This window comes from Neofelis nebulosa, chromosome 9 (genome assembly GCF_028018385.1).
Source record: "Neofelis nebulosa isolate mNeoNeb1 chromosome 9, mNeoNeb1.pri, whole genome shotgun sequence".
NCBI lineage: Eukaryota > Metazoa > Chordata > Mammalia > Carnivora > Felidae > Neofelis > Neofelis nebulosa.
In genome coordinates this window covers 118,306,225-118,321,529 of record NC_080790.1, presented here as the reverse complement: position 1 = coordinate 118,321,529, position 15,305 = coordinate 118,306,225, and the positions used below count along the sequence as shown (strand labels likewise).

The 15,305-nt window shown below is 41.0% G+C and overlaps 1 protein-coding gene and 1 non-coding gene across 7 annotated transcripts in view; one reads left to right on the top strand and one right to left on the bottom strand.

Annotated features, from left to right (window-relative positions):
• PHF20 (PHD finger protein 20) overlaps positions 1–15,305 on the bottom strand; it is a 173,736-nt gene that overhangs the window by 15,272 nt on the left and 143,159 nt on the right. For all 6 annotated transcript variants that reach the window (XM_058685446.1, XM_058685450.1, XM_058685449.1 and 3 more), the window contains 5 exons: positions 14,659–14,757; positions 13,158–13,322; positions 12,013–12,191; positions 4,083–4,182; positions 982–1,177 (listed from right to left, as the gene is read on the bottom strand). In XM_058685446.1, the coding sequence (XP_058541429.1) occupies positions 982–1,177; positions 4,083–4,182; positions 12,013–12,191; positions 13,158–13,322; positions 14,659–14,757 (739 nt within the window). The remainder of the gene's footprint in view (positions 1–981; positions 1,178–4,082; positions 4,183–12,012; positions 12,192–13,157; positions 13,323–14,658; positions 14,758–15,305) is intronic.
• On the top strand, positions 3,610–3,716 carry LOC131486403 (U6 spliceosomal RNA). Its single transcript, XR_009249314.1, has one exon. It is a non-coding gene; the product is annotated as a U6 spliceosomal RNA (small nuclear RNA).

Sequence of the window (15,305 nt, the reverse complement as noted above, 5' to 3'; positions counted from 1 at the left end):
CTCGCAGTTCATGAGTTCAAGCCCCACATCAGGCTCTGTGCTGACAGCTCCGAGCCGGAGCCTGCTTCAGATTCTGTGTCTCCCTCTCTCTCTGCCCCTCTCCTGCTCATGCTCTCTCTCTCTCTCAAAAACAAACATTAAAAACAAAACAAAACAAAAAAAAAAAAACTAAAAAAGAAAATTCAGAACTGTACAGCAAAATAGTAAACAAACTAAACTATATATATATACACCATATTTTGATAATGGTGGTGGTTACAAGGGTCTATACATTTGTCAAAACTCAATGAACCCTTGGGGTGCCTGAGTGGCTCAATCGGTTACTTCGGCTCAGGTCACAATCTCATGGTTCATGAGTTCAAGTCTGACTTGGGCTCTCTGCTGTCAGCACATAGCCCACTTTGGATCCTCTGTCCCCCTCTCTCCCTGCCCCTGCCCCACAGGCATGCATGCACTCACTCTCTCTCTCTCTCTCTCTCTCTCTCTCTCAAAAATGAATAAACATTAAAAAAAAAACCCTAGGGCTGCCTGGGTGGCTCAGTTGGTTAAGCATCCAACTTCAGCTCAGGTCATGATCCCACAGTTTGTGGGTTTGAGCCCTGTGTCTGGCTCTGTGCTGACGGTTCAGAGCCTAGAGCCTGCTTCAGATTCTGTGTCTCCCTCTCTCTCTCTGCCCCTCCCCTGTTCCCACTCTGTCTCTTTCTCTCAAAAATAAACAAACATCAAAACATAATTAAAAAAAGAACCCTGAATGAACCTTTAAGATTAGCAAACTTAATTATATGTAAATTATACCTGTATATGGTTGATTTTTTTTTCAAAAAAATGTTTATCGTGTAACTGAGAATTTTTAGTAAAGGTCTCAAACTCATTTGTCTTATCACTGATTTTGTGTCTTTCCAATTTTTCAAATTTATCCTGCCCTCCCCCACCACGATGTCAGATGTGACTCCTCCCCAAAGCTGTAGGTGCCGCACTTACTGTAAGATGCTCATCTTGAGCTGCAGGCCATGCAGAACCTCGATCACTCTCTGTACATCTCCAAGAAGCTGGTGGGTGGCCACAATCTTCTTGGCATTCTGGTGGGAGTAGTTCTCTTCTAAGAATGCCAGGCCACGCATATGTCCCCTGCTCAACCACTCCTTGTCATACCAGTACTTGAAGCCAGGCCTCTGACCTAAAGCAGTGACAATAAGAGAGTTAATACATGGCCTGATGGAAACCACTGCATCATTGTACAATCATCACATAAATTATTGGAAGGATGGATTGGTGTGTTCATTTTATTCATTCATCCAATATACATTTACTTGGCACCAATATACATTTACTACATGCCGGGCTCCCTAATAGGGGTTGGGGATAAAGCAGTAAGATGTAAATTTCCTGAACTCCTAGAACTGGCCAGAGGTGGAGTGGGAACCTGGGTACCTCTTTAAATTTAAATCACATCATTACCTCTCCTATTTAAAACCTTCAGTGACTTCCTACTACATACAAAAGAAAAGCCAAAGCCCTAACACTGGCCTAATGAGGCCAACAGCACCCAGCTCCTTCCTGCCCTCCTTGCCTTACCCTTACAGTGGCCTCCTTTCAGTTTCTGGAACATATCCCACTTTTCAGTCTTAGGATCTCTATCCTAACATCCTCTCTGTCTGGAGTACCATTCCCCAAGCCACAGAACTGGCATCTTTCCACCTCCTCAGAGAGGCCTTTTGTTATCTTCCAAAGTAAGAAAGCCTCTTCAAAAGTCTCCTACTCATTCCCTATCTGGTTGCTTCCTCCTCCCCACCCCCCGCCCCCCCCCCCCACCCCAAAGCATTCATCCCTAACATCTTCTTGCTTATTTTACTTATTCTGACATCTGTTTCTGGCGCCAACTCCACTAAGAGCAAGAATAATAGGAAGCACCTTATTCATAGTTGTAACCCCAGCATTTAGCAAAATACATCTGAAATGGATTTATCAAATGAAAACAAGGTCCAAGTCCTCCTTCCAACTGTCACATACCACCTTACTAAATAGTCAGGCACTCTCCCTTCTCTGAACCTCCATTTCCCATCTGTTAAAGTGACATATGAATTGGATGGTTTCAGTGATCTTACTCATTACAGGGATCCTTAGGAAGAACTGAAAACACAACCATACATGACTTGGTGGTGTTTCCTGCTCCAAAAGCCTAGAGAACAGATTTCAACCAGACAGGCATTTTTACCTCCCACTATCTACAAAAACCCTTAAATAACCCATGTAATATCTATCAAGGTTCTTGGGCTCTTTCTGGCTTCACTAAAACACATGGTAGGGATGCACCTCGATTCTGTTAAAAACATCTATAAGTAACCTTTAAAGAATAAGTGTTAGGTTAAACTCCTGGCCCAAGACACTGCAGAGTCAAACACTGCCTTTAAATGTAAAAGACAGCACTCAATTCAAGGAGGAGTCTATTTGCAGTGTTGGCAATTAGAGTTGTAAAAGTTCAAAGGAGTGCAGAGGAGTTGATGAAGATGGTGTGTATGATTTGTAAAAAGGGGGAAATGGAGGGAAGGAGTGAGAGATAATAAACAGATTTGTAAACAGTGCCAAGGCGCCCCAGGGATTATGTGTGGCCTCTCAGAGGCAGCTGCTGCAGGAAAGGCCTGAGCAGCAGGATTCAGAGCAGTAACACCTGTTTTACAAGACAAAGGTCAAGGCAGTGGTTCTCCTCTCCTATCTAGCATTATCTGGCTGACTGACCTTGGCCCCTTCATGTTCCTTCTGGGCCTATATTTGCTCACCTATCAAATATCAGGGCTAAACTGAGTGGTCTCTGAGATCCTGCCCATGGATAGTATTCTATGATTCACAGACTAATCTTCTGACCATATTCTTTCCTCGGGAAAAAGCAGCAAGTGGTCAGATTCCTCTCCATCTATAGACTCATCCAGCACAAGGAGATACAGTACCATGACTGAGGTCATCAGGTCCCAAAGGGACACACTTGCTAGAAAACAAACTATGGTGACTAGACCCTCCCTACACAACCAACAAAATCAAGATTTGGCCCCACAAGCCAGTTCTAATTCCAATTTTCTTTATGAGATTGGGAAAGTCATTCATGTCCCTAGGCACCAATTTCTTCCTCATAAGTAAAAACAGGAATAGGAGCTCCTACCAGACCCACCTCATAGGACTAAAAGAATCAACAGAAGTAGAGGCTCTTGAACACTGTCTAGCCTTGTAAGGGGATCATGGGACTGGAGCCAAGGGGAGAAACTTTACCGGTGGTGAAGGGAGAAGATGTAACCACTCCACTGACAGCAAGACAAGAACCACAGATTTAAGACTTCTGGAAAGGGGCACCTAAGAGCCACAGGCCAGCCATGAGGCCATGAACAATGAAACTTAACTGATTCTGCTAAGGAATTAATTCACTGCTTTGGGTAGCAGTCAAGCTCTACCAACTATATATACCTTTCCCCTTCTCCTCAAGGGCAGATCTCTCTTCCAGGTGATGCAAGGGAGGGCAGGTGCCACCAGAGGGAGCAGAGGCATATTCCTAACCTCCAACAGCCCCAAAAAGCCAAAGACAGAGCCCACTTCTTCATGAACCCTCAATAAAAGGAAAAGGTGCTTGCTCCAGCAGCACATATTCTAAAACTGGCACAATACAGACAAGACTGGCATGGCCCCTAAGCAAGGATGACACACATATCTGTAAGGCATTACACAGTTTTTAGAGTTTCAGTCATGCAAGATGAAAAAGTTCTAGAGACCTGCTGTACAATGCTGTGTTCACAGTTTATAAACAATAGTGTATTGTATACTTAAAAATTTGTTAAGAGGATAGATCTTATCTTATACCATTTTCATAACAATAAAAAAATAATTCTAGCTCCAGGCCAGGCCTTCCACAGGCTTTACACATACTCTCTCACTGCTAAGTTCAGGACAGCAGGCCAAGTGAGCTAGCAGCAGGGGCAAGGAGGAGTCAGTCTAGCCAATGTCGAAGAAATTAGTCTCAAGACCACAGACAGGCTGCTTCACGGCCAGCTGTGGAAAAGGCTACATTTGTTAACATCCCTGACTCCAGAAATCTCTACCTGGAGGGTCTTGGCAAACATAACAGGTGTATTTCTCTGGCACATTTTCTTCCAGTAATCCCATGCAGACCCCATGCTGCCAGCACTGGCACTCTTCACACTGTTAGAATTAAAGAAGCAATAAAAATTAAACTCAGAAGGTATCCTCTGTCCAAAAATAAGACCCACTATAAGGGGAGGGGCAGGAGAAGGATCAGGGAGGGAGAGCACTCCCAATTGACCTACTCAGGAGCTGAGCTGCAATCCCTCATCTACAACTGTGCCTGCCACTATGGCAGCCACTGGCCACCTGTGGCTCTTTACATTTAACAAATTAAGTTAAAATTCAGTTCCTTGGTCCTATTAGCCACATCCTAAGTGCTCAACAGCCACATGAGGTTGGTGGCTTTTGCACCGGACAGCACAGATGAAGATCATTTTTAGATGTATAAAATAGTGTGATCTTACAAAAATGACTGTTTTCTCTCCATTTCTAGAGGCTTCACTTTTCTGATTGCTTTATGAGAACAGAGGAAAAACTGTTCAAGTCCTCAGAGGAAGATTTAACTTGGAATGACAAAACCCAAGTTTGAATTCTAGCTCAGACATTCATTAGCTGTATGACCTTGCATAGGTCACTTCTCCTCCTGGGGCTTCAGTTTTCTCCATTTACAAAATCGGGTACTATTCCTACTGACCATGTGGGGCTGTTTGTGAGGAACCACCAGTCATATATATAAAAGTTCCCATCACAGAGTCCAGCACATAGCCTTTATGTATTAGGCACCTATTACTACTACTAATGGACAACCTAATTTACTCTGCTAGCTCCTGGAGTAATCACATGTTAGCACTTCAAGTTTATTCTCTCTAAATCTTACCAAAGGTCACACAGCTGAAGAGAAGCAATGGTGAAGAGAAGCCTGTCAGAACACAGGCCTGGCTCATGGCAAAGCTAGTTCTTTTTCCCTGAGGCTCCACTGCCTTATTTGGGTAAGGGGCTATAGGGAAAGTGGGGAGAAGAAGGGGGAGGAGCCAAAGGGGGAAAGAAAGAAGACGACAATGAATGAGGGCAGCACTGGGAGTTGTGTGGATGGCCTGAGGATAGTAAGCCTGAGGGCTAAGGGTCCAGAGGAGGGACTGGAAAGGAAAAGTGATACCAAATCAGATACTAGGACACTTCATACAATCTCAAATCAGGACCCTAAGCCTTTAACTACCCAACCAAGTGGACAGCTCTGGAAGGTGGACAATGAGCTTCCTTCCTTCCCAGCATGGCCTTGAGGGTGGGCCACCAGCCTAGCCACAAGGAACTAAAGTCCTCATCTATTTGGAGTCAGACAGGCCCTGGCATCAAGAGGGCTTTCGTGGGCAAATATGAATCCTCTAGAAGGCTAACTGCATCAGAATCAATAGCTGGAAGAAAAGCTGGAAGACAGATGCAGAACCGATCCAAATTCTTCAACTGACAGATGAGGGAACTAGGGCTGAGAGGGAAAGTAAAGAGTGCACAATAACACAGGGAGTTAGTAGCAGAAAAGAGAATTAAGAATGAAAGTCTGTCTCACCAATGAGTTTTTAAGTGTCTTGAGAACTAGGGTTCACTAAAATTCAATCAAATATAGCTAAGTTGAAAACTTTAAAATAACTTTTTACATATGGCTTTGGCATTCATTTTTAGAAGTTTAAATTTAGAAATGAACAAGAATAATAACAGAAAGGGTAAAATATCTAAGAATAAACCTAAGACTATCTAAGAACAGAATATCTAAGATAAGATATCCAAGAATATCTAAGAATAAAACATGCAAAACCTCATGAAGAAAATTCTAAAATACTATTTAAAGGACACAAAGATTTAATTCAACGGTAAGGTATATCTTATTCCTGGATAGCAAGAGTCATCATAATGATGTCTTTTGTCCTTAGGTTAAATTTATGAAAATAACAAAAATTTAAAAAATAATAAAAATAAGCAATAAATGAATAGCTGTGGAACTGGATAGAAGCTGATCCTAAAATTAACAGCCAGGAAATTTGTTAAAAAAAGAATAAAAGGGGGTACTAGCCCTATCAGATATTTAAAAAATATTACAAAGATAAAATAAAATAGAATTGTCCAAGCAATATATAAACAGATGGATCAATGGAAAAGGAGAATCCAAAAAAGCAATCCAAAATACATATGGAAATAAAGTAAGAAAAGGTAACATCTCAATAATGAGGCATGTGTTGGGACAACTGGGTAGCCATAGCTCTCACACCTTATACCAAGAAAAATTCCAGGTGGTTCAAATATTTATACAGCTTTAGGAAAAATAAGTGAAACTTCAAAAGTATCAGAATCAACCATGAGAGAATTGTTATAAATTTTTATGAACTTCTAATGAGGAAACAATTGTTATTCAAATCTCAGAAGCCATCAAAGAAAAGTTTGATATAGTTGATTCAAAAAATCTGGAAGTCAGGGGCGCCTGGGTGGCGCAGTCGGTTAAGCGTCCGACTTCAGCCAGGTCACGATCTCGCGGTCCGTGAGTTCGAGCCCCACGTCAGGCTCTGGGCTGATGGCTCGGAGCCTGGAGCCTGTTTCCGATTCTGTGTCTGCCTCTCTCTCTGCCCCTCCCCCGTTCATGCTCTGTCTCTCTCTGTCCCAAAAATAAATAAAAAACGTTGAAAAAAAAAATTAAAAAAAAAAAATCTGGAAGTCAAAAGATGACAAAGCAGATACAAATATTCAAATATTTTTAACTCTTCTCACAACTGATACAAGAATGTGTCTACAAAAAGGCTATACAAACAAGTAGGAAAACAACCAACCATACACAGAAAGATGGATAAAGGACATGAACAGACAAGTCAAAGGAAAAAAATCTTTTTCTTAAAATGTCTATTTATTTTTGAGAGAGAGAGAAAGACAATGTGCGAGTGGGGGAGGGACAGAGAGAGAGGGAGACACAGAATCCAAAGCAGACTCTAGGCTCTGAGCTGTCAGCACAAAGCCCGATGCAGGGTATGAACACACAAGTGGTAAGATCATGACCTGAGCTGAAGTCAGATGCTCAACCAACTGAGCTACCCAGGCGCCCCAAGAATTAGATTCTTTGGGGGCACCTGGGTGGCTCATTCGGTTAAGTGTCTGACTTTGGCTTAAATCATAATCTCGTGGCTCGTGGGTTTGAGCCCCACATTGGGCTGTCTGCTGTCTGTGAACAGCTATCTTCAGATCTTCTGCCTACCTCTGTGCCCCTGCCCCACTTGTACTCTCTCTCTCAAAACTAAATGAATATTTAAAAAAAAATCTAATTCTTAAATAAAAAGATGTTCAAATAAACCCAACTAATAATATGCAATACACATTAGCATTTCTAGGTTTGGGGATTACATAAAAATATCAAGTAATCCTTTTTTTTTTTAGTTTATTTCAGTGATATCTATACCCAACATGGGGCTCAAACTGATGACCCCAAGATCAAGAGTCAAATGCTCTACTGACTGAGCCAGTCAGATGCCCCTATAAATATCAACTAATTCTTTATACATTTATGCACTGTCTGAAGTTTTTATAATAAACATTTGCTACTTTCATAAATGTGTTAGTCTCATAAAAAACTATTTATAGAGCATAATTTTCATTTATATACACATGTATATGTGTGTTCCAAAATATTAACAGCAGTTATCCCTGGGGTAAAAATAATACGGGTGATTGTTTTCTTCTTCGTGATTTTCTGCATTTTCCAAATGCTACAAGTACGAAACTTTTTTTTAAGTGTATTTAAAAATAAATTACAAAATGGTTATACCAATAAGACTATTTTTTCACTTATCTGAAAAGCAAAGATAAAGTCTGATAATACTCTGTACTGAACAAGGTGCTCCTAAGACTGTTCTTTGGTACAACCTTCAGGGAGGGTTTATATAATATTGCTATGAGAAAAAATAACATTTGTCAAATTTAGACATGCACATAACCTGTGGCCCAGGAATTCTACTTCCAAAACTTGGTCTCATAGATACACCTACACAAAATTATTCATTACATTACTGTTAAGGTTAGAAACAATCTATATGTCATCAACAGGGGAAGGGTTAAATAAATGATGATCTATCCATTCATTATGCAGCCATTAAAAAAAAAAAAAAAAAAAAATGAAGGGGCTCCTGGGTGGCTCAGTCAGTTAAGCATCCAACTTCGGCTCAGGCCATGATCTCACAGTTCATGGGTTTGAGCCCTGCATTGGGCTCGCTGCTGTAAGCCTGTCAGTGCAGAACCTGCTTCGGATCCTCTGTCCTCCTCTCTCTCTGTGCCCCTCCCCCACCTGTACTCTCTCTCAAAAAATAAAACATTAAAAAAAATGAAAAAGCTTTTTTATGTTTGAAAATGGAATAGTCTTCAACTATTGTTAAATGAGAAGATACTGAAAATACTACATATAAAACAACATTTGTGTTTAAAAAAAAAAAAGATAGTTGCACAGCAATGTGAATGTACTCAATGTCAATTCACCTAATGCCACATACACTTAAAAATGGTTTAAAATGGTAAATTTTGTTATTTTACACCAAAAAAAAAGGAAAAAAATGTAGAGAATATATTTGTTATTGCTTGATTAGTCACAGAGTGTTTCCAGAATGCTACATGAGAAGTTGATAAGGGCTGCTTTGAGGGAAGGAGAAGTGGGGGGTCAGATTTCCCCTGTATATCTATGTATATACCTTTTGGACTTTGAACTATGTGAATGCATTAGCCAGCAACAAATAAACAATATAAATTTTAAAACAAACAAAGCTTTTAAAATGGGCTTCTGTTTAAAACTGCTACACAATTTTTACTGGGTTTGGCACATAACCTAACAAATATTATTAGTCTAGGGCAAACTACTGCCCAGAGGCTAAATTCAGTTCAAGTCCTGTTTTTGTAAATAAAGTCTCATATGAACACAGCCATGTTCATTCATTACATAATGCCTACACATGATTGAGGCAGAGCTGAGTAGTTGCAACAAAGACCACATGGCCCTCAAAGCCTACAAAATTTATCACCTAGCCCTTTAAGAAAAAGTTTGCCCAAACCTGCCCTAAAGCAATTAAAATAATTTGAGTATCAAATGGATTTCCTGATGTTCATTTTTTATGCGGCACAAAGATTTATCAAATATTCATGATTATTAACCTCCCAATGATATAAATTATTAGCACTGGCAAATAAAATCTAATACCAATAAAGTAATTAAAATGATTAGAGAAAATTATTCCTTTAAAGTAAGGTATGCCTCTTCTACATAACTAACTCTAAATGTATTCTAGGGTGGTGCAAATTATCAATGTCAGTTAAAAATTTATTTAAAAAATAATTATTGCATCTTCCTAGGTGATGAACACATGTAAATGAATACATTTATGAAGTTTAAATTATATTTGTTCCAGTTAGCTCCCTCCAAATGTATGCCTTTTGCTAAAGTTACTGAGTGGAAAAGGTATATTGCTCATGACAGGAAGTCAAAACTGTCCTTCTATGCCATAAAACCAGCTGGACAGCAAGCAGACAGCACAGAAAAGTCTTCCACAGCAAAATCCAAGGTGTTCCGAAGTGAGCTCATCATCACCACAATACCAGACAGGAAGTCACAAGCATTGAGCTGAGCTGAGCTGAGCTAGGAGATGACCATGTAGAGCCTAGGAAGTTGGAGATGGAAGTCACTTCCAGGCTCTGCCTTGTAACAGCTGGTATGGCCTCAACAGCTCCAAACCTAAGTAAGTTTCTTCATTTAGCACATAATGACACACAAAGTTCTCCCCCTGCCCAAACCCCCTCTAATCCTTGCTACTTATAGGAAAATCAATGGAAAAAGTACAGTGAATCAGAAGCAGGTCTCTTATACTAATTAACTAGAATAGTCTTGCCAGGAAGACCCTTCATTACTCACCCACTAAAGATTCCTATGGACAAATGAAGACCAAACCAGGCTTCCAAAGCCCAGAACTGAGCACACGCCCACAGAGTAAAGATAAAAACTAACAATCAACATCCTTTTTTTTTTTTTAATTTTTTTTAATGTTTGTTTATTTTTGAAGGAGAGAGTGAGTGAGAGAGACAGAGCATGAGTGGGGGAGGAGCAGAGAGAGGGGGAGACACAGAATCCAAAGTGGGCTCCAGGCTCTGAGCTGTCAGCACAGAGCTCGACGTGGGGCTTGAACTCATGAGCTGGTGAGATCATGACCTGAGCCGAAGTCAGACGCTTAACCAACTGAGCCACCCACATTTCCCAATCAACATCCTTTTATTATTATTTTTTTAATTTATTATTTTTTTTAACGTTTATTTATTTTTGAGACAGAGCATGAACAGGGGAGGGGCAGAGAGAGAGGGAGACACAGAATCTGAAACAGGCTCCAGGCTCTGAGCTGTCAGCACAGAGCCCGACGCGGGGCTTGAACTCACAGACCGTGAGATCATGACCTGAGCCAAAGTCGGACACTTAACCGACCAAGCCACCCAGGCACCCCTCGACATCCTTTTAAAAACCAAACTTAAAAAAATATTCTACTAAAACAATAGTTTCCATGTTGTATTAGTTTTCAAGTTCTAGTCTACTGAGCTTCTGCAAATGGGTGTCTTTTTAAAAATAGGTCTATTTTTCAAAACTAAAACAAAAAATGCACATTCAAATGTATTCCAAACTTGCAGTCAAGACTAAGACAACACAACCCACCAGTACATATAATTCTGTACTGCTAGGCTTGCTCACTATTGTACTATACTCGGAACAAAGCTTTCCCTCCCATCTCTGTTTAACCAAAATGACCACACAGCCTGCTGTTTAGGAAGAGTCACCTATACAAATGGCCATGTCACAAAAAGAGAAAACCTACTGAATCACTGAAATGCTCCAAGTTGGCAACTGTCACTCAGAACCCTGATGGCATATGAGACTTCATAGGGAAAAGCATGCCATTAAAAAAAAAAAAAAGGAAAAGCATAACATTCACATTTCTGAACTCAAAAGTGAAGACGACTTATTCTGAATTTTCAAAACTACTGCATTTAACTTGTTAGACATTTTGTGATTCTATGAAAGAATTCATAGGAAAAGTGGTTCTGATGTTGAAAAGGTCTGAAAACCAGTGACCTGAGGCTTACTAAAGGTCATAAATACAAGGTACTATTTGAAACCATTCATGTACTCTGAATTCCCAGAGATTACCATGAAGGCTATTCAAAAACAAATACCCAAAGAATCCTAACCAATATAACCATGACTTACTTTAAAAACTCAGGTTCCTTGGACAGTCCAGGCAGCTGCCAAGACACGCAGGGTATTTACAACAGCCTTTAGAGTCAGCCAGACAGCAGCCACCTTCACCAGAACTGTCATTAAGAGCAAGAGAAGGGCCAGAGGCAAGCAGGCTCTGGCCAGTGACGGTCTCCCCAAGCAGCGGAGGAGGCCTACCCCATAGGCAAATCCAGGGATGGAGATGACAGATACAAATGTTAGGAAAATAATAAGAAACAGACAAGTTATAAAACTGGCCTCCATTTCTTTAGGCCATACAGAAATTTTATATCAGAGAGAAAGTAAGGGACCATAGGAAGATTCAGCTGCCACTCCAGAGATTTGGATCCCTGTTATTCAACTCCTTACTGTGTGACCACAGGCAAGCCTCTTCCATTGGTGGGTCCCAGCTGCCCCAAGCAGAGCAGGAGACTTTCAGACTCGGTGGTATCTCAAGTCTTCTCTTACTCTACTAATGGGCTACTTACACCAGTCTGAGATTCAGAGGAAGCTGCACTACAAAGTAAAGCTCAAGTGCTTCTACTATTACTGCCTATCTGGCTGAGGCTTCTAACATGACCTATTGTGTTTATTGGCCTCAAACTGCAGTTGCTCAAAATTCCCTCTAAGGACTAGTTTGTGTTTCTCAACGTCTGTCTCCTGGAAGCTCTACCTACCTGAATCATGAAGTCATTTTCTTCCTGAACCTCACAGATGCAGCGGACCACTTCAAAATCATAGCGGTCGTCCCCATCGAGTTCCTCGTCTGGGTTGGTAGTCACATCAACATCTTGGCCATACTCCTCATCACTCCAAAGAAAGCTCTCAGAAGAGGACTCACTCAGATTATCCTCCTCTGAGAGGAAAAGGAAAACAACAGTCACTATTTTAAATTATAGTTATAATCTTTCTAAAAACCTAGGATGTCAAGAGTGGAAATGACCTTACAGCCCCACTCCTCTATGAACTTTCACAGAACTCAGAAATGGGAACTCCAATCTACTCCTTGGGCCTGTCATCTAATGACAGCCTAAATGATGTATGCTACCTGGCAATGAACTGAACTCCATTTCCTCATTTTACTGAGTGAGGCCAGAGGTAAGTGGCTACTCAAGGTCACAGAGCACAACAGCAGAGAAGGTCCAACTCCCCATCAACTACACAGATCATCCTAATGACTCAAATATGTTCCTCCATCTCATCCCCTCCAGCCAGGAACTGACTTACCATCAAGTCTATATCCAGATCCACCTTAAAAACTCTGTAGACAGTGGGAAATGAAGTGGGTAGATTCCAGGGATAATCAGAACTAGAATCACTAGATCTTGGTGCCTCATAAGTTATAATTACAGCTAACCTTTACTGACCACTTATTTTGTACCAGATACCGTTCGAAGTAGTTTCCATATACTTATTAATCCCTTCCAAACTCACAATCACCCTCTAAATTGCTACAGAAGAGGAGGTTTCAAGGTTGACTCAGATTTCCACAAGCAACCAGGTTAAATGCAGAGTCCATCAATAAGAAATGAAGGCTTGAGAAGGGCAAGTGTGCAAGAGGATGGGGTATAATGGATTTGGTTATAGACACACTGGAATGGCATTCAACCAAGACCAAAATAGACCAAAGTTAGAGAAAAGGGAAGTTTAGGAAAGGCACAGCTAATAGCCTTTCTTTTATTTGATGTAGTTTTTTATTTTGAAAATATAACCCACTGTACTTGCAGAGGACCTGGGAAGTAAGTTACAGTGTCAATATAAATCCAGCCTTCTCAGACTGTGGTCCTATTCAAATGATGAAGCCAGCAGACAGCCTCCTTACCAGTTACTTTCACTTTCCCTTTATGGTTTCCAGATTCTGAGCTATGGAGCTGCGGGCTCATATGGACCCCAGGCTTATGTGAGGACCCACACCTGGTGACAGCAAATGCCTTGGGTGGAGAAGGTTCCTGAGATGTATCACTGATTTCCTCACTGCAAGGGCATTCTGAAAGAACAGGATGAGGAAGGAATTAGTACCCCAATACATCATCAAGGCATTCCAGAATCAATCCCATCCAACCAACAGCACTGCTGTTCAAACAACTCAAAGTCTGAGGAGCAAGTCAACGACAAAGGGGTGTGGAGGACAGATTTAGGGATTAATACTTCCAGCTACCTTGAAAAACCTGAAAACCAAAAGCTTCCTCCTCACCATCACCCTTCTCCCTCTTTTCCTGGTAAGACTGGTTTTCTAAGCCAGAAGATAACACTGAAAATAAAACATGGCATCCCTTTAGCTCCCAAGGTTGGAACCCTGATTTTCTTAATCAACATTTTTGTGGGAGCTAGACACACAATTTTCAAGAAGTAATCCTTTCTTGAAAGATTTAGAGGTATGTGTTTAAGAATTGTGTATGTAAGGGGTGCCTGCCTGGCTTAGTCGCTAGAACCTGTGATTCTTGATCTCGGGGTTGTGAGTTCAAGCCCCATGTTGTGCTGGGTATAGAGATTATTTAAACAAAAACAAAAACAAAAACAAAACAAAACAAATTTTAAAAGGGGAGCCTGGCTGGTTGAGTCAGTGGAGCATGCGACTCAATCTCAGAATCATGAGTTCAAGCCCCATGTTAGGTGTAGATTACTTAAAAACAAAATCTTTATGGGCACCTAGTTGATTCAATTGGTTAAGTGTCCAACTTCGGCTCAGGTCATGATCTCACGGCTTGTGAGTTCAAGCCCTGAGTAGGGCTCTGTGCTGACAGGTCAGAGCCTGGAGCCCGCTTTGGATTCTGTGTCTCCCTTTCTCTGCCCTTCCCTGACTTGGGCTCTCTCTTTCTCAAAAATAAATAAACATTAAAAAATAAATAAAAATAAATAAAATCTTTAAGGGTGCATGGCTGGCTCAGTTGGTGAAGCATGCAAATCTTGATCTCAGGGTCATGAGTTCATGCCCTGCATTGGGCATGAAGCCTACTTAAAAAATAAAAATAAAATAAAATAAAATCTTTAAAATAAACAACAAAAAGGAGTTGTGTATGCAAATAGCCATTAATCTGCATATCCTCTCCTATTATAATGCTTTCATGTGCACTATCCTATGACAGGGCATGGTGGCCAACGCAGCCAAGAAAGAAGGCCTTCCTAAATGTCAATGTGGCCTTGTAACACCCAGGTTGAGCAGACTCCTGCCCTGCCAGGGTTCATGCTAAGCTGATCCCACAAACTCCAGTAAAGGCCCACTGGCCCCTCCTCTCCTCAGTGCAGGCTCAGAGGCCAGGAATGGGGAGAAAGTAACCCCTCCTAATCCCATGGTAGGAAACCCAAGTGAAGGGGAAAATTACCAGGTTTGGTTTTCTTTTTCTTTTTCTTTTTTTTCTTTGGCTTCACTCTCACAAATTCTTTGAATTTCTTCTCTTTATTCTTTTCCTTGTCTTTTGCAGCTGGAATTAAATACAAGTATTGGCTTAACATTTTGTTTTTAACACTGAGATGTTTATTCTCAAGTGTATGTCCAATGTGAAGAATTAAAATTGGCAACAAAACAGAGTTCTGGATCTGGTTCTGCCTAGGTCACCTTCCAACCCCTCAAGGCTCTAGAAACCCTTCTCCCATCATCTAGCCTTTAGATCCATGGTGGGCAAACTCTGGCCTATTGCCTGTTATTTTAAGTTTTATTGAAACACACTATGCTCATTTGTTGATGAGCATTTGTTGATGATGGGTGCTTTCATGCTTCAACAGCAGAGGTAAAGAGTGAAGATGGAGACTTTATGGCTCTCAATGCTGAAAATATTTATCTGGCCCTTTACAGATTAAGTTTGCCAACCCTACTTAGATCACGGATCCTCAGTGGCTACATATGCAATCACCGGGGGAGGTTTTTAAAAAATGAATGCCAGGGTGGCTCAGTTGGTTAAGCATCCAACTCTTGATTTCAGTTTAGGTCATGATCTCACGGTTCATGGGTTTGAGCTCCAAGTGGGGATTC